Genomic DNA, 26,060 nt, shown 5'->3' on the forward strand with positions numbered 1-26,060 from the left:
TTATTTTTTTTTTTTTTTTGCTTTAAAATTGTGATTTTATTTCACTTCATACATACAAATAAATGTATTAGCATCTTTGAACATATCTTTATGTAAATAAATAAATATGTACATGTAAATATATATATTAAAATCTGAGTTGTTGTATTCTTCGTCTATTTATGTACACATTGCGACGTTGGGTAATGCTTTTTGTTCTTGCTATTTTGTACATATGTGTTTAATAGATTTGATATATTTCACAGATATTTTGTAAATATTATTTTGGTTAACATTTTAATAAAGCTAATAACAAAATCGTCTTAATGCTTTCAACGAGCAACATTTGTATATTAATTTTATTTACTATAACTAAAATCCCTCAAAGTATTATAAAATATTTTATATTATTTTAGTATAAATTGAATTATGAGATTAAATTACGCTTTATAACATTTTAAAAGTTATTGGTTGGGTGCGATGTGATTCCCTATCTACGCCACAGAGGTATATCACCCTTTCTCGCCAGTTTTAAAAAATTGATTGAAGAACGTCCTATCTTACAATTTTTTTTTTTTTTTTTGAAAATGTCCGGGTTTATAATTCGGTTGCATATCTCAGATATACGCATTAATAGAGTTCAGGATTTTGTTCAAATGGCCTAGCATCATTGCATTGCAAACTTCTGTAGCATATTTTTTACAGTACACGGCCATGCAGTGGCTCCGTCAGTCAGTGCAAAAATACAACATAAAAACCGTAGTATATTTTGTCAATATTGAATAGCAAATCAACTGTCAAGAAAAATCACGCAACGTTATGAACGTCAAATACACATAATTCTGAACTCCCTTACTATCTCAGCTCTAAATGTACTAAGATATACTGAACGAAGGCTCAGGCATAGGGAGCTCTTCTTAAAATAGAGCGTTATTCAATTCTCAGGAAGCGAAAGTGTGGGGTGAGACATTCTTCAAAACAATTCCGATAATTGGCTATTTTTCCCAATATTTGCGAATAGTCGAAGCTGTCACTCAGTTCAGAAAATTATAATTGACGTTCAATTGAAAATTCTGAACTTCAATTTTAATTTTCTGAACTTCATTTAGAAATTCGCAACTTCAATTGCAACTTTCTGAGCTTCTCTGAACTATAACTGAAAAAGATGTGGTCGATTAGTGATAATCGGTTATTTTACTAAGCAGCTTTTCGACTATTCGAATAGTCGATTATCAAGAGCTCTAATACAAATGCTTCGAATAAACTTGTAAATTTTCATAATTTAAAATAATTTTGAATAACTAATTTACCACGAATAGCTGAAGTATATAAACTGAAGTTATTTGATGCATCACCTTATTAAACCTTTGGTTAATCAGAACAGATTTTTAATTCAATTAATTTACTTTTTGATTAATCAAATGATTACTTGAAGAAACTTCCTTTTTGATTAACGCAGCTTGATGCAGGAGCAGAGAAATTCACACACTTTTGCTTTAAAAGGTATAGTCTTTCAGTAATTGATTGCAATCATTGATTGTAAAATGGTTATGGATTGTAAGTTTTATAATGATGACAATCAAATAACACAGGCCGACAAAATTTTAGATCCAGTAATGAGGCCTTTGCAACATCTGAATGCGGTGTCAGAATTTTTTAATTGATGCTGGCTTTCAAAATTAACAACACGTTTTTTCCGCTAGATTCACTACGCCTTTTGTCGCGAAAACGTTTTAATTGCACAACATACAAAATATGAAAGTGCAACTGTTTTCCTGGAAAATGTAGTTTTATATTATAAAACGCTTTCTTTGGGAGTTGAAATATTGTTCTTTAAACTCTATTAGGTTTGCGAAATTTTTCGTATACAAAGTATTTTCACAAATTTAAAGTATACTTTTAGGCGGGTTCAGCAAACAATGCATGTTCGAAAGAAAATTAGGTTACATATATTGAAAGTCCAAAATTAATAGTTTTGCAAGGAATTATATTATAAAAGGAATAATAGTTTCCGTCCCTGCCTGCGGCAGATATGTCAATCCGAAAAGGCGACTAAGATACCCAAATGATTCAAGGAGTTGTGTAGCGCAACCCTTTCAAAGGGCTGCGAGCGCAATTTATAGCTTCTCCAACCCAATTGTCAGCCTCACCTACCCGTGACGAATACTGTTTTGGAGGCTCTGGCAACGCCAAGAGTTTTTTTATTGCTACAGCAATAACAACAGAGTTAAGCAAGCCCCTAACATCAGTGAAAATTATCATAAAAAAGCAAGAAGACAAATACAAGCATCATAGCCTTAAAGCTACTGCAGTTTCACCATGTGATTCGCGGTTCGAAATTCGGTAACACTTTGGCATGATTATTACGTGGCGGTTTTCGAAATACCATCGCAATATGCCAGTAAATGTTTCTTTCTTTTCAGTTTCTCTTAAGCAAACATAATAAATGAATATTCAATTATTATAAGCCGGTGTTAAGCTCATAAATTCTTAACTATTAAACATAAATTCAACACACCATTAAACAAACAAACATAAATAAGAAATATCGTTAAAATTTTGTGAAGAAAAAATTCTTTTTAAGGTATTTATAAGTTAAGCACCCTTTCTCGGAAAATTTGCGAGTAAAATTTGGAACAACTTAGCCCACTGGACACACTCATTAAACAAAATAATAATAACCTAAGAATGCAATACGTTGTTTAGTAAGGTGGGTCAAATTTATTGTTGAAAAGGCACATCCAGTTTCTGAATCTATGGGTCATACTGAGTAATATTGCCCATGGGACCATAGGTCTGAAATGAAGTTCGAGCCTCCCCAATTTAGTTAGAAAATTGCATATCAAAATTTTCTCACTTGATTGAGATTGACTTAGAAACAGCATTAAAAAGACAAAAAAAAAACTTTTTTTATGCATGTGTATGTGGGTTTTCGAGTACGAGGAATCCGAATTTGGCATTTATTTTCATGTATTTTATTTGTGAGAGCCGCTATAGGGCATTTTATCGCTTCTTTTTGGGGAAAATCGACGAATTGGTTTCAAAAATCGACGAATGTTTTACTTTTCCATATTGCAAATTCAATCTTTAAAAAGCCCAAAATATTTTCTAACAAAATTAATAATAAAAATTTAAAAAAAAAAATATTTTCTAACAAAATTAGGAGGGCTCGAAATTCATTTCAGACCTATGTTCCCATGGACAACATTACTCAGATTCAGAAACTGGATGTGCACCTGAGGTTTTTTTCCAATACAATTTGACCCGCCCTATTGTTTAGGCTTACAATAAGTATAGATCTCTCATGCACAGTTCTTACATTTGAGCGCCCAAAAAATTGTATTGCTTTTTGTTTTTGTAAAGCCAAATAAAAGTTGCTACATTTTCGTACAAAAAAAATACAATGCACACTGCTTTTACAATTCTAAGCGAATGCATTTTAATTAATTATCAGTACAAAAATTAGTTATAACTAGAGATGGGATTGTACCGGGTATTAACCATTTTTATGGGTAAATACCAGGAAAATACCGGGAATATTCCTTTTATGTATCTTTTTTTGGATATTTAAAAATCATTTTGATCGAGGCTGCTTGGAGCTACAATTCATCAATTAAATTTATACGTCATTTGAAATCAAAAAAAAAAATCGTTTGGATTTTAAACAAAAAACCCAGCAAACACTCGGAGTGAACAATCACTCTGAAAGGAGTTCAAACTTTGAATCGTTTGCACTCATTATGAACTCATTTAGGAGCCTGAACTGATTGCTATATGACTTCTAGCACTCTCATATTTTGCCTCTAACATAAATCTTATACAGACCTCCTTCCGATATCATTTATGAGCTTTATTGGTCTCACATACTACTAATTTTGACTTCATTAATGACAGTACTTCCGGGCTTTTAGGTAGAATTTTTGACACATATCCGAAGCGAAAAACGTAGGGAAGAAAACTGTTGTGATAAAACTCCCATGGAGATAAGATAGAAATGAAATTAGTATTAGTTGAATTAAATTATAAAAATAAATTGTCGCAGAAATATTTCTGAGTTATAATTCCGGAGCTGCCTAGTTTACTAATTTTAATATTTTTCGTTTGTTCATAAGTTCCATGATTCAATCACAAGAGGTTTGCTCGACTGCAGCCATTTTGCTCCCAAATCGAATTAACATCCGTTAACTGTGTTTTTTCTTTGCGAATTTTCGAAAAATATTAGTAGTAGAAACAGGAAGCAATCAGTTTACAAACACCGGATAAGTATTGAACTGCATAATTCTTTAGAACATTTTTTGTTTAATTTTATAGTGAATTTATTAACTATGCCTCGATCCATTAGTATGGCTGAACATTGCACTTTTGTAAACCTATGAATATACGAAACCTAAACCAATTCAAAATTCATCGTTCAACGTCAAAACCTCGACTATTAAATCGATTCACGTAAAAATATCATTAGTAAATATTGGAGATGCCATAACGAAATATACTCATTGGGCATGCTAACTTATTCAGGTAACAGTCTAGAACAGGAGTCTACTGCTAACACGCGTCTAAAAATATCGAGAGAGGTGGCCGCTACAACAACAATCCGAAGGTGGAAAAGAAAAATTGTATCTCTGTCCGGAGATAATTGCAGTTGAAGTTGGCAATTTTCATGTGGTTGTTGTAATGTTTTTGTGCACTGAAAAAGATTTCGTGTACAAACGGATTTTGCACGCATTTAATTTTGATCCCACCTCATTGGTGACCGGCCAAGGTAATTTTTTATAAGCTCGACTGAAGGCCGCCAACGCAACCCGGGATCGGTTTTTCGTCAATATCTTTTGAACGAGCTAGAATTTTTATTTCCGCCTTCGAATTGTATTATCGAGGTCAATACGCGTCTTTTGACACGGATATTTGGATATTTTTGGGCGCGTATTAAAAGTCGACCTTCTGTTCTATTAATTCTGTACGTTGGGGACATTAGTCTCCATTTAAGAATTTGGGGAATCGGTTAATATTGGAAATATTATGTATATACTTATTTCATATATTCGGAACTCGTGTCTAAGTACCAAATGAACGTGTTTCGAATATTATAAATTAACGGTATATCCGGAACACTTCCATGGATACTTAACGGGAAGAGCTTTCCGAAATTTAAGAATAAAAAGGTAAATACTCCCTGTGTAGCAGGACCGCACAAAAGCTTAACTCTTCTGCCAAAGTCAAGGCGGAATATAAAGTTCTAAGTCAATAAGCCATTTTCTTTAATTTTTTTGTTTTTGTCAGTTCATTGCGGCTAATTAGTAGAGTATCACCCCATGCCGAATGCCAATTCGAAATCGCCCTATCTCAACATACTTTTCAAAAATTTCCCATTTCAGGATATGTCACAAAGACGCTCTATATCAGAATTAGGTTGAAGAACTCCTTTTGTCAGAATGATTTTCCTTAAGTCACTCTTATGTCAAAATGCATTGAGTTTATGCTCAGATTGGGAGTTTTTGAAACAAATTTTGAGATAGTGTATATTTGAATAAAACTCTGACGTACGGCATTCTTCAAACAATTTCTGAAAGAATGACCAACCCAACATAACTTTATCAATTCACGAAATATTTAGTAGAAAATGAATTATTTCCCCAAAAACTTTTGGTATTTACAAATTTATTATCACTATTAATATACTACTAAAGGTACTTTTCTACTACAATTTTCGCAGAGGGGGATTGAATTATTCCCCGCTTTCCATACTTCGTTAAAGCAACCCGTCCAGATTTTTCAACTTGGGAGTTTCAAAGATCTGTCATCATTGAAGAACAAACCTCTAGTAATTGAATTATGATAATTTCATCAAAATTGGAGTCGTAAAAGACTCTTAGGTGACAGCATTTTTGAGGCTGATATTTTTCACATATCTCGGGCCCATATTTTTTAAAATCCTTTTAAGATTCCAATGATATACGTTAATGGGATCATATAGGACGTCCATTGCAAGAAGGAAATACATTCACATTCAGCCTCCCAAATGAGCTCATAGCGAGTGTAAACGCTCCAATTTAGATATTTTTTCTGACTCCTTTTTGACTTAAAATTTTTGCTGGGTTAACTAAAATTTGGGCAACGGTATGCATAATCGGGTAAAGGTTTATTAAAAACTCTGGATTACAGATTAAAACTCATTCAACCGATAGCGCAATGGATAACTACCACCAATACATTACAAATCGGGTACATTTTGGATTGAATTTGTGTGTTTGTTTACCATATTTTCCAAAGAATTATTTTTACCCTTCTTTTGGGTAAATATTTGGGTATTTACCCATTTCCCATCTCTATATATAACGCTACTTATAAACTAAAGTTTTTATTAGGGCTAGGGCTATCCGCAAATTCGAATATACGGATATACATACGGATATCCGTTGACATGGATAAAAACCGGACGGCATGGATATCCGTTGACACGGATAAAATCCGGACGGCATTGATATCCGGTTAATATTCGTTTGTGAAGCTATCCAGATATCCGGATTTATGAAGATCCGGTTAATAACCGTATTTTTGGATATCCAGTCAAAGCAACAAATTGATGTACCATATATGTTTATTTAACATTAATAACAATAACTTCGTGGGGCATTTAAATCAATTAACAGTTTTTTTGTTTGCTTCGTTCAATTCTGATATGCATATATTCAACTTATATATTCCATTATCCGGACATACGGATATCCGGATTTTCCGTTTCCGGATAGCCGAACAGCGGATATCCGGATTCCCCATTTGTGAATCCGGATAGCCGGATAGCCGGATTGTTTGCTTATCTATCCGGTTATTCGAATATCCGGTTTATCCGGATAGTTGAAAAATCCGAATGCAGTTCACAGCGCTAGTTGTTATTAGTCACATGTTGAGTCCTTCAAAATAAAACGTAAATGCCAAGGACAATTCATTTTTACATACATACACATTTACATGCATACAAGTTATAAAAAAAATATCTTCTATTTTATTGCTTTTTGTTAAACAGCGCAAAAAATTTAGCTTTTTTACACTTTAGCAGTCCATTTAGATATAAAAAAATAATAATTAATATTCTTGCTAAGTTATTAAAAAACAAAATTCAAAGCTCTTATAAGATGCTACCCTTTTTTACCAACACCAACCCAGTGGTTCACCTAAAGCGATATGCTCAATACTCCACGAGGGTGTCTCTAGCCTACCAATACCCGTCACTTTACGCTCATCATCACCATCTACCGGTATACCGATATGTACATAGGGCAAACGAAATGCGGCATCACCATTTTTTGCCGCCAATGCTGCATACGTATGACTAAGGACAGTATTATTACTTGCATAGGCAGATATTGAATCACATGAATCGAATTGACGTAACGAACGACTTTTGCCCTCATCTGCTAAACGTACGAGTCCAAGCGCAGAGGAGAGGAAGACTTGCTCAAGTCCTTGATCAGTTTCGGCTGATGTCTCAAAGTATGTCGCTCCAATCGATGTCGCAAATAAATAGGCCTCATCGGGTGTTACCGCACGTTGCGCGAGCAAATCAAGTTTATTTCCAACTAACGTAAGGACAATGGGCTCTTGCACATTTCGATGTAATTCTTGTATCCATGCCTTAATATCAACAAATGTTTTGTGTTGTGATAAATCGAAAACTAAAATGGCTGCATTCGCATTCCGATAGTACATTGGTGCGACAGCTTTGAAGCGTTCTTGTCCGGCTGTATCCCAGATCTAGAAGGAAGAAATAAGATTAAATTGTTTATCAATTACACTGTTCAACACTCAGCTGGGTTTTTGGACCAAACCAATATTCTTTGAGGAGATCGAGCCAAAAGCAAAAAAAAAAAGTATTTTCCCGGTTTTGAAGTTAGCTTCCAAAACATTGATATTGGCTGTCGAAGTTGAACTTTGAAAGACACTGTAATGTTTATTGTAGATGCAGTCTGGAACATACCCCTCATTGGGCACCTGTAACCATTTACCAGCCTCTTGTTCAGCTCTCATCAACCCCGCAGCTCGGTTGGGCACCAGTAAGCTGCTGCCCGAGTCACCGTTCGCCGATTTCAGCGGTAATTCTGGGGTATCCATACTCTTTTTCTTGAGTGATAATGACACTGCCCCAAGCTTTTAGGGAGTTTTTTCGATGTTGATGTCCTTTGCCTGATATGAATACGATACGTTACGGTAACAAGCACCATTAAGATACTAGCCCTACCATCTCGGTAACGATTTTATATGATCACATGGAACATTTTAGGCCATCCCACAAGCCCCTGTTGTTGTTGTTGTATTAACTATAAAGACACTCCCCGAAGGCTTTGGGGAGTGTTATCGATGAAACAAATTAGATGGGGTTAATTCGATAACACAAGCAGGTCCTCAGTGAACTCCACAAACAGGCGTCGGACCTTTATGCCGGGAATTGCCCGGTGAATCCAGTACTCAAAGAACAGTACCCAAAACTTGCGGAAGAGGAACGCACACAACGGTTTGTGAGAAAATTTTAAAAGAGCTACGCCACAAATGGGAAGAGAAGCGCCGCCTAAATTTTCTCGGAGGCTATATGTATATCGGTCTAAATTATTATTGGTGTTAGCTCGTCGGTATGGGAAGCTGTGGTGATTATTTCTAGTATGGAATTGAGCTTCGATATAGGGAAATGAAACAGAAGTGTCCATATTTAATTCTTTTTCATTTTAATTCATGAATCCACAGATAGTTTGCTGTTCATCTTTTTTTTTAGACGGGGACGAGTTAAAAGGTGTCTCCTTGAGATATCTCTACGTGCTTAGTGAAAGAAACTCTTTTCAATACAACATCTAGTAAAGCAGAGATGGTTGTGTTAGCTACAAGGTATGAGATCTCTGAATTTAGATCACCGTCAATTGGGGAAATACCGCAGATGCTGTCTGACAGGGCTAAGGACTTAAGGGCCTAACACTGACAGCAAATCGGGGCTATGAAAACTTCTGTTCCCTTTTACTGATATCGAAAAATAGTTGGAAAAGGCGGGGAATTCTTTCAATGGGTAACCCTTCAAAATTCTGTTCGGCAATATGCACTTCTTCCATAGCGCTTGACGCCAGACCCTTCGTACAACACTTAGAATGGCAATAAATGCAATGCTGAATCTATACCAAGTTGATCGCGTTCTCGGGAAATTTTACTTTTTACTTTATCTTTACTTTTTCTTTGCTACAAAGTAATTCGCTTAATAATTTGAAGCCACTATCACCGTTAAATAATATGGTAACCCAACGAACCAATAAAGTTCAGCTGTTGTTGTTGCACGCTAATGACTAAGCAACACTTGAAGCAAAAACCCCACTTGTGAATTTTCATGTAATTCACCCCAAACGCGTACTAGTTAAATAGTATTTATGTATTTATAATCTGAGTAATTTAAATATCAGCAACAGCATTAACCTAAAACATTATGAATGCATTTTAAACTTAAGGCCGCGGTACAATGGCATTTTTCATATAGATGCGTTTAACACAAGCTTATGCATTCCAATAACATCGCCACAATCAACCAAGCTGTTGCGTTTGTAAATATGAAGCAACTTAAGACTTGGCAATTGAACTTTAGTACGCCTTGCCCATTCACATACAACATTTCGCGGAGCACTGTTGTAAACATTCTCCTTATACAACAAAAATACTTGATAACATATTTTGTGTCGTATTCGATTGTTATATTGCAGTTTTCAAATGCGAAAAATGTTAGAAAAGTTACCAACTAGTGGGAAAAAAAATTTCGCTTGCAAAGTGTGCCAACACCCTTAGCCAAAGCAAATGTCAAATTCTTCTTCTTATGATTTGCTTGGAACAAAATTAGGGAGTTGGCTACTTTTCAATATCAGATGGCGCTAGTGTCGCTCATTCTACCATTCTCCATAAAAATACATGCAATCTACTCATAATTCATAAGCATGTGTTACACTCATCTATATGAAAAACTGCTTGTGTCGGGGCTGTAACTCGATGAAAAATTTGGTGCACATGTATACCTTTTAACAGGAAATATTTTCAGTAATAATAGACTAAATCGATTAAATCGCCTTCTTTTATATACAAGATTTTGTAAAAGTGCGTAAATGCAGGTAATAAGCTATTTCTAGTAAAAGTTGGAAAATTTCATTAATAACCCTGCCCTTTTTTTTTTGTAATAACGCTTTTTAGTACAATGGCACTTGTGTGTTTATGTTTGTTGTTCTGTTATATCTTTATTTTAAAATAAACAGTAGGGAATCCCCATATCTGAAGGAAAACTGCATTGTTGCCCGCTCAAGGTCATTGGTGTTAGCATCTGTATCCTTTTTCCTTCTTTTAAACGAAAATTAGTTCAGAATAGAACCATATGTAAATGTATTATTGCGCAGCCTTGTAACACTATTATTCACACAAAACAAACAACAACAGCATTTCAAGTGTACAGCTGGGTATGTAATGTTCGGTTTCACCCGAACTTAGCCTTCCTTACTTGTTTAAATTGTGGTTAAACGCAACATAACTTTTCTTGTGGTACAAAAATAAGAAAAGAATGCGAAAATGTAAACAACGAAGCAAAAACAAGGATGCAACACAGCTGAGCTGACCAGAATTGCAGCTATTGCAATAATTATGTACGTATGTCAATCTGTTTGTGTGCAAGACCATTATGAATCATGAAGTTATGAATGTGCTGATCACTTAATGATCATTTGCATTACTCAGACCAGCATTCTTAAAACAACGACTTAGTTAGACAAATAATTGAAAGTTTTTATGAGCTGCTGATTGCGATAATTTTGTACTTTTTTTGTTGAATTTTTAAAACCAGATTCATTAAATATCATAGTTTTAAATGATATTAGTATGGCGTTTCTATTTTAACGTCTCACCTGCGTACAGTTGGATTTTTTTCTCTCAAGAATGGCAATGTATATTATGTACTTTTATAACAAATGTATTCAATTTTTAGTTTCTTTCGAACACCATGCATTTTGGCAGGGCGAGCAATCTGTGCAAGATTCAGGTCACGCTTGAAAGAGAGGTTGGGACCACTTGGTGGGTTCGCTTGGCTGAAGGGTTCACTAATGTTTGCGGGGTTTGTGCACCAAGGAGTAAGTGAATAATCTCTTCATCTACCATGACAGTTTGAATACTGGACTTGAGACTAGCCATAAAAAACGATCCGAACCATTTAAAGGTAAGGCCCCGATGACCGTCTTATTGATATTCTCGGGAATGCAAAGGCTGACATCACCGCGAAGCTACAGAAAAAGCAATATACATAGATGTAATGGATTCAATTAGTCCTTGTGATGGCCGCGTTGATCTTTAAACCGCATAACAATTCGTCGAGTTTTTCTTACTTTTGTAAAGCTCAAGTGTTTAATATACTGGCAACTGTGCCAAGTTGTGTAGGTATGCGATATTTATAGGAGGTATCGCACACCTTTTTTTTAGTTCCTCCTCTGTTGCTCTCATGACACAATATCGTTGTTGTACATCGACCTCTTGCCCTTCTATATGTCAGTAACCACCCCTCTATATACCGAAGTTGTCCACTATCTACTGAAAAATTCATTTATTCTTCATTTAGCTATAAGGATACTATCCGAAGTTTTTGTGGAGTTTAATGTTGTAGCAGTGCTTCGCCCCATGCAATAGGTGCGCAATTGAAAAGATGGTTGGCGTCATGTGGGGACAACTTGCAAGCAGGGCATATATTATGTATGTTGGGGTTGATTCTGGATAGGTAAGAGTTTAACCTGGTACAGTATTCGTAGCGAAGTTGAGCTAGAATGACGCGCGTCTCCCTAGGGTCATTTCTCTCCTCTTCTGCGAGTTCAGGGTATTTAACTTCCAGAACGGGGCTTACCGGGATATTCCCGGCATAGATGTCCGACGTGTCTTTGTGGATATCACTGAGGACCTTTCCGTGTTCTTCTTCTACATAAGGCGGAGTTCTCAGGTGCCGTATTTCCTCATAAAGCTTGCCGAGATGATTTCACAATTCCCTGGGAAGCGGGGCATCTTCAATCAGATGTATGTTGGGATGCCCTGTGTATTCAACAGAAACTGTTTGTTCAGCATTTAATTTTTCTCCCTAATATAGAGTACTCTCGCCTCACTCTGTAGATGGTGTTCTGGAGACATAAAAAGAGATCTCCTAGCGTTTCTGAGAGCAGTGTTTTGACAGGCCTGTATTTACTTCCAGTGAGTACCCTTGTTGTTGTTGCAGCGATAAGGTTGCTCTCCGAAGGCTTTGGGGAGTGTTATCGATGTAATGTCCTTTGCCGGATACAGATCCGGTACGCTCCGGTGCCACAGCACCATTAAGGTGCTAGCCCGACCATCCCGGGAACGATTTATGTGGCCACATTAAACCTTCAGGCCATCCCCTCCCTCCCCACACCAAGTTCCATGAGGAGCTTGGGGTTGCCAGAGTCTCGTCTGTTAGTGAAACAGTATTCGCCGCGGATAGGTGAGGTTGACAATTAGTTTTGGAGAAGCTATATATTGCGCTGGCAGCCTGAAGGGTTGCGCTACACAGCCCCTTGAATCTGGTATTTTAGTTGCCTCTTACGACAGGCACATCTACCGCGGGAATATTCTGACCCCCTAACCCGCTGGGGTGTGAGTACCCTTAAGAGCCGGCGACGCCAAGTGCTGGCGGCAAAAGATTTGAAGATTTTATTACGACTCTGAATTTTAGGTTAAATTGCGGACAAATGTCTTGTATTGGACATCCACGTCGATGCCATTACGCTACCGACTGTCTTACACCCAAAAATACTGTGTGTGACGTTCGATTAGGATCTACATTTTGGCAAGTTTAATCGATGGTGATGCTTCTTTGTCGGATACAGAAGGTACGTTCCGATAAACAGCACCATTAGGATACTAGTCCGCGCATCTCAGGAACGATTTGAGAACTCGTTTGCTACAGATTGGTGCCTGTTTGATTGAAATCATTCAAGCTGTGCGTCTTAACAAAGAATTGAGAAATTTAAGGGTGGCGTATTTATATATGGGCTATTCCATCCCATTTCGACCAATTTTGAACCCAACCCCTTTAGAATTGGCTGAAAGTTTTTCTTCTTTTTCTAGCTTTCGAAAGACGTTTTTCAGAAGTTTTTCAAATTTTTTCATCCAACTCAAAAAAAGTTATGAAATTTAAAAAAAAACACCGTTTGTGTTTTCAAAATGCTATAACTTTTTCAAAAAGTGACCGTTTGGGATCTTTTTTTTTTTAAATATGTTTTTAAATGTACTTTTCGGAAAAAAACTTTTAAAGTTTTTTTTTTGTAATTTTTCAGTTTTTCGAGATTTTCCGAATTTCGCCCTTTTTTTCTCATAAAAAACTTCAATCAATTCTGCAATCATCCCCACTAATCCCGGAGTGGGCCGAGAATTTTTTTTTTTTTTTATTTAATTGAAAAAAAAACTTTAAAATTTTTTTTGTATTTTCTCCCAAAAGTTTTTTATGAGAAAAAAAAGGGCGAAATTCGAAAAATCTCGAAAAACTGAAAAATTACAAAAAAAAAAAAAAACTTTAAAAATGTTTTTGAATTTTTTCCGAAAAGTACATTTAAAAATAAATTTTTAAAAAAAAAAAGATCCCAAACGGTCAATTTTTGAAAAAGTTATAGCATTTTGAAAACAAAAACGGTGTTTTTTTTAAAATTCATAACTTTTTTTGAGTTGGAAGAAAAAATTTGAAAAACTTCTGAAAAACGTCTTTCGTGAGCTAGAAAAAGAAGAAAAACTTTCAGCCAATTCTAAAGGGGTCGGGTTCAAAATTGGTCGAAATGGGATGGAATACCCCATATATATCTATATGTATATATATTAGACTGGGTCGATTTATTAACCGATATCGCGCCATCGATTTTTCGATGGGATTTGGGTTCATGAAAAAAAATTCCACAACGCATACCCAAAAAAAAAATTTTCGAGCCTGCAACATTTTTTTTTACTTTTTCGACGTTGATTTATAAGGTTTTTTTCATGACCTTCTACAAAAATTTTCATTTGATTGTAAAATTTTCATGTATACCCTCTTCCGACCCCAAAAAAAAAAATATTTTTTATATACAAGTTAACACGCTGGCGGCCCCCCATATGTTGGATTCCCACAAGCTGAAGTTTACAGGTGCAGCTGTGTCAGCATAATCATTCTTCCCACAGTCCCATGGGCCACCTGCAGCTGTGTCAGCATAATTATTCTTCCCACGTTTGATGGGCCACCTGCTGCTGCGCCAGCAAAATTATTGTAAGCAGCATAATTGCAACCCCACACCCGCTTCAAGGCCAAGTGCATTTCATCATATCGCGCAATGACAATATTGCGCAACGTTATCAAACCTATGGGAACCAAGTCAGTACCTATGCACATTGCAGCGGAATCAGCATATTTCTAACTCACAATGTTTTGAGACTTTTGCATTGCACATGCCAGCCAAGTAAGACATCTGCGGGAAGTCAAGGCCACACTCACACCCAGACGTCGCATATGTCTAGCACCAGAATGTAGCTGCACGAAATGTTATAAAAGGAAGCAGCAGTCCACGCAGAGGGCAGTTGCGTCGGGGCTTTCATACTAACCGCTTTCATACTTAATTATAGAATACTGAATAAAGTGTTAAATCTTAAATCTAATAAAGCTTCTTTTCTTATTTAATGTCCAGGGCAAGTTGGCCGTTTAATTTTTTTTAGTGTAAGGATCACAGATCCTTTAAGTTACATATATATTTTTAGTAGGTCATGAAAAAACCTTAAAAATCAAAGTCGAAAAAAAGTCAAAAAAAATTAAATTTCGCAGGCTCGACAATTAATTTTTTGGGTACGCGTAGTGGAACACTTCCTGAACCCAAATCCTATCGAAAAATCGATGGCGCGATATCGGTTAACTTTTGTCCATACAAATCGACCCACCCTAATATATATACATTAGAGCGGGTCAAATTGTATGGATGGATTTTTTTTCATCTGGAGTATAGCAAAAACGGAATCTACAGATGATTCTAAGAAAAATTGCTGAAGACACCATAGCTCTAAGTCCGATTTTATATATACTTATATGTGTTGCTAGCTTACTTATTGTGACGAATATTAGTAACACTAAGTGATACTCACATCACTAATCTGATACTAAAGCCGTGGTTACTCACGAACGTACGTAGAAAAAACGTGTCAGCTGACACGACCTACCTTATGAGTGTGCAATGTAAACGAAAACTCACCGACGTGCAACGCCCATACGTACGTAGCCCGGAACGTAGAAATCAAAACAATTTTGATTTTTTCCGTATGAACGTGTCAGCTGATCGCTCTCTCACTAGACAGAGTTGCCTAGTAAACTTTTGTGCGCTAATTTTTGACCGTTTGCAGTTTTATGCAAAAACACCTAATTAAAGTTTGAAAAATTGTGAAAATAATTCGAAATAATTTTGTAAAAGTGCAGATTATATATATGTAATCTATTTATATTTATTTAATATTAATTCCAGCCTTTTACAATATCAAAAATTAAATTGGAAAAAGTTGATGTTTCCATAAGCATGCATGCAAAATGGTCAATGGCAACAGTGCTTATCTGTGAACAATACACACACAAATATGTTATGTACATGTACACAGGCCCACACATTGATTCCTACGGGCTTGAGAGTTCGGTCAAACGTGTTTCGTACGACAAACGTCCGTACGTCCGGCACACGTCGGTGGGTAACTGCCGCATAAGTAAATAACGACACAACAATAAAGCAAGCTGCCACACTTGTATGTAAGTAAACAAATTAATCATCATGTACACACATACATACAAGCAGCAGAGAGATACTCACAAACGCATGTCATCATCAGCTACTATAGTATACTTCGCTCACATATACACACGCATATGGTTACATACTACAAATAGACGCGCATATGGCTGTGACCAGCAGTGTTGCCAGGTTAGCCTTTTCGAGGCTAGATTTAGCATTTTTTTTGCCTTTAGCCTCGAAATTTTGTGTTTAGCTTCGTGACTTTTTTCTAGCCTTTTTTACTCCGAATATATTTTTAAAAATTGGCGGCCACCGTGGTGTGATGGTAGCGTGCTCCGCCTATCACACCGTATGCCCTGGGTTCAACTCCCGGGCAAAGCAACATCAAAATTTTAGAAATAAGATTTTTCAATTAGAAGAAAATTTTTCTAAGCGGGGTCGCCCCTCGGCAGTGTTTGGCAAGCACTCCGGGTGTATTTCTGCCATGAAAAGCTCTCAGTGAAAACTCATCTGCTTTGCAGATGCCGTTCGGAGTCGGCATAAAACATGTAGGTCCCGTCCGGCCAATTTGTAGGGAAAATCAAGAGGAGCACGACGCAAATTGGAAGAGAAGCTCGGCCTTAGATCTCTTCGGAGGTTATCGCGCCTTACATTTATTTTTTATTTTATTTTTTTATTTTTTTTTTTAAATTTCTAAAATAAAATAATTTCAATAGTTCCTGTGAACACCTAATACCTAATAATATGAGTTCTCTACAAAAGATTAATTCTTTTTCTGTTGAAAATTCGTTGAAAATTTCAAAGCCAGATGTATTTTCTTACTTTGAAAAAGAGAAGTATAGTTATTCTAAAAGTCAAATAGCATTAATAGAGCTGCAGCGGCGAAAGCTTATAACTATACAATGGAAAAATGTACACTCCACCATGGAATTTTGGTCGGAAGTCCGAGAACATAAAAATGCATTAAACGAACCTCCTTTTTTAGAACTTGTCGAATTCATATTTAGTTTTTTAGTATTACCACTCAGTAACGCGGAGGTTGAAAGAGTTTTTAGTGGCATGAAAATTCTGAAAACTAAATTAAGGAACAAACTAAAAATTAAAATGCTTAATGCGCTGCTTAATATTAGATGCTCGTTAAAACGCTTATCTAAATGTTGTAATGACTTTGAAATTACCTATGATCTCATATCTATGGTAAATAGCCAAACTTTATACCCAGACATAAGCTCTTCTGATTCTTCAGACGGGGAATATTTTATATAAATAACTAGCAGACCCGGCAGACGTTGTTCTGCCCTAAATTTGGCTAATCTGCATATATTTTAATAAGCTTTTTCCGTCTAACTCTGCCCTACCCCTCTACACTTTTTCCTAATATTTTTATTCACTCCTCCCTCCGTCTTTTTCGCTTCATCTCCATCTTCGTCTCATTATATCTCTTTCTCAGTCTCCTTCTCTCTTTTCTCTTCTCCCCAGTTTTCCTCCTTCTTCTTCATCTCTTATTGCCAGTCCCAGAGGGTGGTATGTATTTTGTTCCAGTCCCATTCCGAGTCTCAGTCCCAGTCCCACTCCGAGTCTCAGTCTCAGTCCCAGTCCTTGTCCTAATTCCAGTCCCAGTCCGTCTCTGGTATACTTCACGGAAAAAAGCATCCTAAATACTAATATAGACAAATTTATATACGAAATTTCAGGCAAATCGAATAGGACGTATGTAAATAGGTATGTGGGTATTATTAATTATTGTCTTTATTTCGGCTTCGCATGCATATTTATCAGTTTTGCCAGGTTGATGCGACTAAATCGAATATCACAATGTACTTTAGAGCTCTCAGCAACAGTTTTTATTTGATATCCATAATACACACACATTCTAGGGGTATCCGGGTTCATGTTTTGGCCTATATCTCGAGACCCTAGTCACTCAGCGGTGTAAAACTTACTCTGTATTATAGCACACATCAACAGCTTCAATTTGATATCCATAATATAAAAACACATTCTAGGTGTATTCGGGTCCATGTTTTGGCCTATATCTCGAGACCGTAGTCACCCAGCGGTGTAAAGCTTCCTCTGTACTAAAGCATACATCAACAGTTTCCATTTGATATCCATATTGTACAAACACATTCTAGGGGTACCCTTTTCCACATTTTGGGCTATATCTCGAGACCCTAGCCTCCCAGTTGTATGAAAATTATCCTATACTATAGCACTCATCAACAGCTTTCATTTGACATCCATATTGTATAAACACATTCTAGGGGTATCCGTGCCCACGTTTTGGCCTATATCTCGAGACCCTAGTCACCCAGGTATATGAAAATTATCCTGTACTATAGCACTCATCAACAGCTTTAATTTGATATCCATATTGTATAAACATATTCTAGGGGTACCCTGGCCCACGTTTTGACCTCAAGACCCTAGACATGTAGCGAAAAAAAGGTAGACGTTGGCCGATTCTCAGACCTACCCAATATGCTCACAAAATTTCATGAGAATCGGTTCAGCCGTTTCGGAGGAGTTCAGCCTCTAAAACCGTGACAGAAGAATTTTATATATTAGATTAGTTTGTAATATTTTTTTTATGTATATACACATATGCAATCATTTAAAGTAATTCCATGTGCTAGTCAAAGAAAATGTGCCTGATATCTTTTGAAACAGGAAGTTATGCTTAAGTTATGTTTATAAGTTTTTTTATAAAAAAAATTTAATGAATTAACCAAAAAATTTCTGGCCTTTTTTTAGCTTCTTTTTTTCTAAATTTAGCCTTTTCTAACCTTTTTTTTTGCCAATCTAGCTTCTTTTTTTTGCATCACCTGGCAACACTGGTGACCAGGTAGAGGATTCTAGAAGAAGAAACGTCTAGTCATTTGGGCAGAGAGTATAAAAGCAGCAGAAGCTGAGTAGTCCGTTAGCAGTTTGATTTAAACACGCTATCAGTTGCGAAGCGAAGCTTAGTAGCGAAGTACTTTCAAAGTAGTCTAATAAAGACCATTTTGTAATACAGAATATTGGAGTGTTTTATTCAACAGTTTAGGGATACGAACGTAAGCAAAAGGTTGCAAATAAGCGGAATTTCCATACATTCGTTACAATATTACAATCGTGGAATGGTTATAAAACTATCCCTAAAGTCGTCTCGAAACCATTCTGAAATAGTCCCGCATTTATCCTTGAAGCAATTACCCTTGAAACAGTTCCAAAACTATCCTGATATTGTAAAAAAATATGATGAAATAGTCCCAAAAGTTGTCATAAAATGATAACAAATATAAAAAAAAATAAATAAAAAATTCTTAAAACAACATGGTATTTATTCCAAATGATCACGAACACAATCTTGAAACGGTCCAAAACGTGCCGAATTCGCAAAACTTTTCAGAAAAAGTCACCAAATTATCCCAAACGCAATCTCGACACGGTCCGAAGTATGTAGGCTTGAAAACAGTTCCGAAATTTTAAAACTAGCCGAAATAGCTCCGAAAAGAGTTCTAAAGATACATGGTGATGCCTCCGACAAAGCTGTTAAATGATCCCGAACTATCCCAAAGACAAACTTGAAACACGAAATAAACTCCGAAAATATACTAAAACAGTTTTTAACTATACCCAAGGAGCGTTAGACCGCTCCCCAACACACACCCTCCTCCCCCCTTCCATTTCAAAAAATATAGCCCGTAGATCATTATAGACTATTACCTTTCTGCATACCAAATATGATGACCAAACCTATTCTGGCGTGTCACAAAGACAAACGTCTGGACACTCAGGCGTCGAGTTAAAAACAAATTAAGTGATTTTAGTTTCATATTATTTTTCGCATTATTTTTAAGCTTACTTGTAATTTAATTTTTACATCGTCCAATACCACTTTACAGGTAAAAAATGAGGCCGCTATCGTTGGTCCAATATCCTTATGTAATGTGTTTTTTATATATTTGGTAACTAGGCGCGTTTTGCCTACTCCTATAAAAGATATGAGAAGTAAACTTATATATTGTACTTTGTCTAAATTTGACATTCGTATTAAGAATATTTTATTATTAAAGAAGTTTTTACAGAAATAATAAGCTACAAGAGGTTGTTGTTGTTGTTGTTGTTGTTGTTGTTGTAGCGATAAGGACACTCCCCGAAGGCCTTGAGGAGTGTTATCGATGTTGATGGTCCTTTGCCGGATGCAGATCCGGTACGTTCCGGTAACAAGTGCCGTTAAGCACCCCGACTATCTCGGGAACGATTTGGTATGACCACATGCGACCTTCTAGGCCATACCGCCCTCCCACCCCATAGAATCTACTTGGTATTCTAGTCGCCTCTTACGACAGGCAACCTACCGCGGGTATATTCTAACCCCCTGACCCGCTGGGGGAAGCTACAAGTGGTTCTATCCCTTTAGTTATTTTATTATTGATCTCTTGTCTCTTGTCTCCCCGTTCAACAGTGTGTGCAATGCCATTTTCTCGACCGATCACCTGTTTTTGCAAGTGTTAATACTGCTGTTAATAACTGTGGGCCATCGTCTACATTGCTTTCTACTGCTAACTCAGATAATGAAAAGAGTAATATGTCTTATGCACAACAGCTCGCGGCTCCAGCTGTAATTGTCAATAAATCTAAAGCTCGAGACATTGGTGCTTTATCGGTAACCGTATCGGTAACCTTATAACAGCTGATTCGACCAAACTTATGAGAATCAATGCAATCGATTATTGGTGCCGCTAAGGTCGTAACCATATCGTAGCCAACCAATTGGGTTTTGGTTTACCGTCGTAACGATAAACAGCTGATAACGTTAGGGATACGGTTACAGCGATACGACATACGGCACCAATGACTCCGGCTTAAATCTACTGTAGCAAATTCTGCTGATACTGCTAATGTTGTTGATACTGTAAATTATTCGACTGCTAATAACATTTCTGTTAACCTTAATGCTAAAGACATTGCCAATAAAACTGCAAAAACTGCAAATGCCCACGCTGCTGCTGAACACATAGCCGCTGATAAAGTAAACACGAATGCTAAACCTACACCCTTGGCTGTAAACAAGATTTCTCACGATAATGCAACATTAAATGTGGCTGCTAACACTCAAGTTCAAATTACTGCTGTTAATGATATAACAACCATTAATAATGACAATGCTGCTTCCAGCTCCACCAACACAGGTGGTGATTCTACCTCCGCCGCTGTGCGTTTGCCAAATGTTGACAATGCGCAACCGAGGCAGGTGACTGCCGTGCCGCCTCGCAGGACAATTTTTGTATCTCGTCTTCATTCTTCGCTTATGGAAAATGATATTATTAAGTATATAGAAGATAAGCTAGACCTTTCACAACCTATTAAAATAGGCGTTTATAAATTTAATTTTAGATATGATAGGGATATTTCATCATTTAAAATATCAGTGCCAGACGCTTATTTTGATAGAGTTCTTGAACATACATATACATTCTGGCCGAAACATTCAGTTGTGCATTTGTTTACAAAAAACCCTAACGCCGCAGGAACTTCAAAAAACTCAAAAATCCCTGCGGAAACAGTGAAAAAATAACCATCACGTACCAAAATGTTCGTGGCCTAAGATCGAAATTAAGTACCTTTTATCTGAATAGTTTTATTTTTACTTCTCAAGTTATAGCTTTTACTGAAACCTGGTTAAAAGCTGATGATTTTAACTCTGAACTCTTTTCACGTAAATATGTAGTTTATCGGCGTGATCGTGAATCTAGAGCAGGTGGTGTCCTTATTGCTGTTGACTCGACGCTTCCATCTGAGTTGCTGCTATTGGACACCACAAATGACATTGAATTTATAGCAGTAAAGCTTGCCTTGCACAATTTTAGTTTGTTTATCTGCTGCTCGTATATACCGACACGATCGGATATACACGTTTATACATGTCATAGCACTGTTATCTGTAGTTTGTACTCGCAATTGCGAGACAAAGACCGCCTAGTAGTTCTTGGTGATTTCAATTTATCATCAGTAAATTGGATCAATACCATCGACTCAAATTTTATGACTCCCACTACTCAGCACGAGTTTTTAAATAGCCTGCTAGATACATCTCTTCTCCAAATTAATAATATTTTAAATTCCAAAAGGAAAATATTAGACTTAGTTTTTAAAGATGACTCTCTACTCCTAATCAGTCAACTAAATTTTGCGGTTCCTGCTAGGGCGTCCAGACATTTTGTGCCTTTTCATTTACCTCTATGCCGGCAAAATTTTGCTAGAAACAGTCCCCTGCGTCATTGGTGCTCGCGGTACAATGATTTGTATAACTGCATTGGCTTTGAATGTTAGTTTGCTGCTTTACATACTGCTATACTCTTATGTTTAGCCTGATATTTTAATTTTATTTTTTCTTATACAATGCGATGTCAAATGTTTATAACATACAAATTTTCTATGTACCTTTTTTGAATTTTTTAATTTTAAGAATGACTCTGTATTTTACATATATATCTGTCTATTACAATAATTATTCGACCGCTTTGTGTTTGCGTCGACTTTAAATAAATAAATTAAATTAAATAAACAACCAGGAATATAATAAGGCCCTACAACACCGGAATATCATAGCAACCCAATCGCACCATAAATACAACTTTTTTATCAAAGAACTGTGCAATTTATCAAACCATATTTGCCACCACAAATATTCAAGATACGCTAGATTTCAATTATATGAAATGGGAGTTGATACCTTGAAATCAATAGAAAATGAAAAATTGGGGGCATGTTCAACGGAAGTAAGTTAATACTCAACACTCTTAATCATCCCATATACACGGTTTTTGTTGTTGCGTAGAAAAGTATAGCAGCCATCCAGTTGGTAATACCAAGTGAGATTAGGGCCTTTAACGAGTTATAATCCGTAATCGAGATCCGATTTTTAAATGAACACGCGTACTCATTAGATTGATAATTTATCATCATATTAGCAAATTTATTCAGTGTTAGCATTTTAAGAAAATGTCGAAAGTCAAATAAAACTAAATGCAGATGCGTTCATAGTAAGTCTGCCAAAAAAAATTTCTTCGAAGCTGTCACTGCGATTAACTTTAACATTTCAGTCGCTGTCACAAAATTCTCAGTACTTAACAATTTGCCTACTCTACGAAAGACCTAAAGTTTTTCTTCAGAAAGGCTGAGCTCCGACAGTTTTGTATAGTGCATACATGCAAAACTCTAACAAGGTTTGCCAAAATATAAGCGCAGGGCGACCCGATTTTGAAGGATACCGTATCTAAATCCCGCAAAGGATCACCAAAACCTTCGGTAGTGTCTTTATCGCCACAAGAACGAAAAGTCCGTCAGCGGGAAAAATATTTAGCAGATGAGATCAACCATGGATTATACAGGAGAATTATGTCGATACATTTCCGTGAGACTTACTGTACAATACCATATATGTGACCTGGAATCATGAAACGACCCTATTGTGCGAAAACAAGTTTTCAAGAAAAACGCGTTTAAAGTTTTTGTTTAGTTTCACTCTGTGTAGCGACCGACCGTTGTGAGCGAATTTTGTAATTAAAATTTAAGTAACTTCCCGATAAGCTACAAGCTTGAAACATGGAATATGGTTCAGAATCCGATGACAATGCAACAATAAGAAAAAAATCTCCAATAGGTGGCGCATGGATCGAAATATTTCAAAAAATCGTATTTGTGGTCCGATTTGGCTTTAAATGCGATTTGTGAAAAAACGAAAAAAAAAAATAAAAAACTGCAGTGTGTTCCATTGGAAAGAGCGTTAAATTTCCTATAAGAATCAATCAAAAAGTGAACAACGGTATTTTCGCACAATAGGGTCGTTTCATTATTCCAGGTCATATATGTATATGGCATATCTATGTATATATATATATGTAGGTATGTATTTAGTGCGCCGCAAAGAACCTTGAACAAATAAAGCCTGTGCTTCTCGATATATCAATGCGATCAAATACTTTCTTAGACTAGGGTTAGGCTTTACAATTTTATATTGCAATCGTATTTAAAGGATTGGTTCTAGCAGGCCATGTGCGTCTTCTTTGTTTAGATTAATCATTTTGTTAGATAAGAGCTGGCTTGCCTTTTTGGTTTTAAAAGATCGAAAAGAAGTGTTTTTATATTTCAAATGCCTACTATATGACTAGCGCTATGAGAAAGAAAATTATTTTATCTGTTTACATTTAAAATTAATACCTGCAAATTTACCTAGGTATGCATAAAAGGAGTATGTTTTTAATTAAGGCATTTGTTGGTTTTATAGTACTTTAGAGTATACAGATATGGACCAAAAACGTGCTTTTATAAGTTTTTTCTTTTCACTGAACTTAGAAGTAAAGCCGCATGTTGTTGTTGTTGTTGTTGTAGCAATGCTCGCCCCACCTAATAGCCGCGACCGATCACAAATTGTCATCAATATCCTCTAACGGGAGTCCAAGGAAACTTGCCGTTTCAACAGGGGTGGACCATAAGGAAAGGGGGGTTAGAGGCGTTGGTTCCACATTACAATTAAAGAGATGGTTGGTGTCATGTGGGACACATTGCAAGCGGGGCATACATTTTGTATGTCGGGGTTGATTCTGGATAGGTAAGAGTTTAACCTGTTACAGTATCCAGAACGAAGTTGAGCAAGAGTGACACGCGTTTCCCTGGGTAGTATGCGTTCCTCTTCCGCAAGTTCTGGATATTTTTCTTCAAGTACTGGATTCACCGGGCAATTCCCGACATAAAGGTCCGACGCCTGTCTATGGAGTTCACCAAGAACCTGCTTGTGTTCTTTCGCTTCATACGGCTGGGTTCTCAGGTGCCGTATTTCCTCAAAATGCTTACGGAGATGACTCCTTAGGCCCCTAGGCGGTGCTGGTTCGTCAATCAGATGTCTGTTGGGATGCCCAGGTTTCTGGGTATTCAACAGAAACTGTTTGGTCAGCATCTCATTTCTCTCCCTGATGGGGAGTATTCGCGCCTCATTATGCAGATGGTGTTCTGGGGACATAAGAAGACAGCCCGTGGCGATTCTGAGAGCAGTATTTTGGCAGGCCTGTAGTTTCTTCCAGTGGGTGGTTTTTAGGCTTGGCGACCATATGGGTGACGCGTAGCACGTAATCGGCTGGCTAATTGCTTTGTATGTGGTCATGAGCGTTTCTTTATCTTTTCCCCAGGTACTGCCAGCAAGGGATTTGAGGATTTTATTACGGCTCTGAATTCTCGGAACAATTGCGGTTGCGTGCGCACCAAAATGTAGATCCTGATCAAACGTCACACCCAAGATTTTGGGGTGTAGGACAGTCGGTAGCGTAGTGCCATCGACGTGGATGTTCAATATGGCCGACATTTGGGGCGTCCATGTTGTAAATAAGGTCGCGGAAGATTTAGTCGGTGACAATGCCAGGTTCGCGAGGCGAAAAAACTGGAGAGATCAGGGAGATAGCCGTTTATTTTATTGCATAGCTCATCGATCTCTGGGCCTGGGCCTGTGGCCATTATTGTGCAGTCATCGGCGTAGGAAACGATTATGACTCCTTCCGGTGGTGAAGGTAGCTTAGATATGTAGAAATTAAACAAAAGTGGGGATAGGACACCACCCTGTGGCACCCCCTGTTTAATTCTCCTTGGTTTTGATGTTTCGTTTCTGAATTGCACCGATGCCTGCCGACCACCCAGATAATTTGCGGTCCACCTTTTAAGACATGGGGGAAGGGTAGACCCTTCCAGGTCTTGCAGTAACGAGCCATCTTGTGTACCTATATACTTAGCTGGATATGTCTTAAATTCTATAAAAGCAGTGTTTTCTACTTATCAACAAGATTCTACTCTGAGAAGAAACATTCAAGTTTTTCTGTGTTTACCCTTCACATCAGCTACGTTAAGTGTTGGCAGTTCATCAAGCATACATACATACTACATTCTGCCTAAGCTTAAAAACAAAAGAATTCTTTTAATACTTTAATATTATTTCCGAATGAATTACCTAAATTATTTACTTACCTCGTGAACCTAACACCACTACTTTGCCCTCAATTCCGCGCATATTTCATGTGTTTGGTGCTGTTCCTTACTTCGATCCCCAACAATCTTTCGCTTGTGTTCGAAGCACAAATTGCTCATAAATTAGCAACGTATTTGCTACTTTTCGCTAAATTATTTCACAAATTTTTCGTTCCACTGATGTTTTTGAAAGCACTAAATTTCGACCGAATTTGAAACTTTGTATGTTCCTTTCAATTGAATTCTATTTTGCTGATGCAATAATAAATTTGTAGAAAAAAATTAATCACAACAAATGCT

General features: G+C 36.8%; 1 protein-coding gene across 1 annotated transcript; it reads right to left on the reverse strand.

The window, feature by feature from the left end:
* RabX1 (RAS oncogene family member RabX1) lies at positions 1-26,060 on the reverse strand. The gene is made up of 3 exons (XM_067775235.1): positions 25,761-26,060; positions 19,609-19,736; positions 1-7,731 (listed from the first exon to the last, which is right to left on the reverse strand). Exons 1-3 carry the CDS (start codon positions 25,801-25,803, stop codon positions 7,126-7,128), a joined length of 777 nt encoding a protein of 258 aa, XP_067631336.1. The 5' UTR covers positions 25,804-26,060; the 3' UTR covers positions 1-7,125.

The sequence above is a fragment of the Eurosta solidaginis genome, chromosome 3 (assembly GCF_040869045.1).
Source record: "Eurosta solidaginis isolate ZX-2024a chromosome 3, ASM4086904v1, whole genome shotgun sequence".
Classification (NCBI taxonomy): Eukaryota; Metazoa; Arthropoda; class Insecta; order Diptera; family Tephritidae; genus Eurosta; species Eurosta solidaginis.

Excerpts from the sequence above, each read along its gene's own strand:
- RabX1 (XM_067775235.1), bottom strand. The coding sequence starts at position 25,803 with ATGCGCGGAATTGAGGGCAAAGTAGTGGTGTTAGGTTCACGAG. Across the intron at positions 19,737-25,760 it reads AGTGGTGTTAGGTTCACGAG|GAGTAGGCAAAACGCGCCTA; the intron begins GTAAGTAAATAA and ends TATCTTTTATAG. Across the intron at positions 7,732-19,608 it reads ATGTAAAAATTAAATTACAA|ATCTGGGATACAGCCGGACA; the intron begins GTAAGCTTAAAA and ends TCTTCCTTCTAG.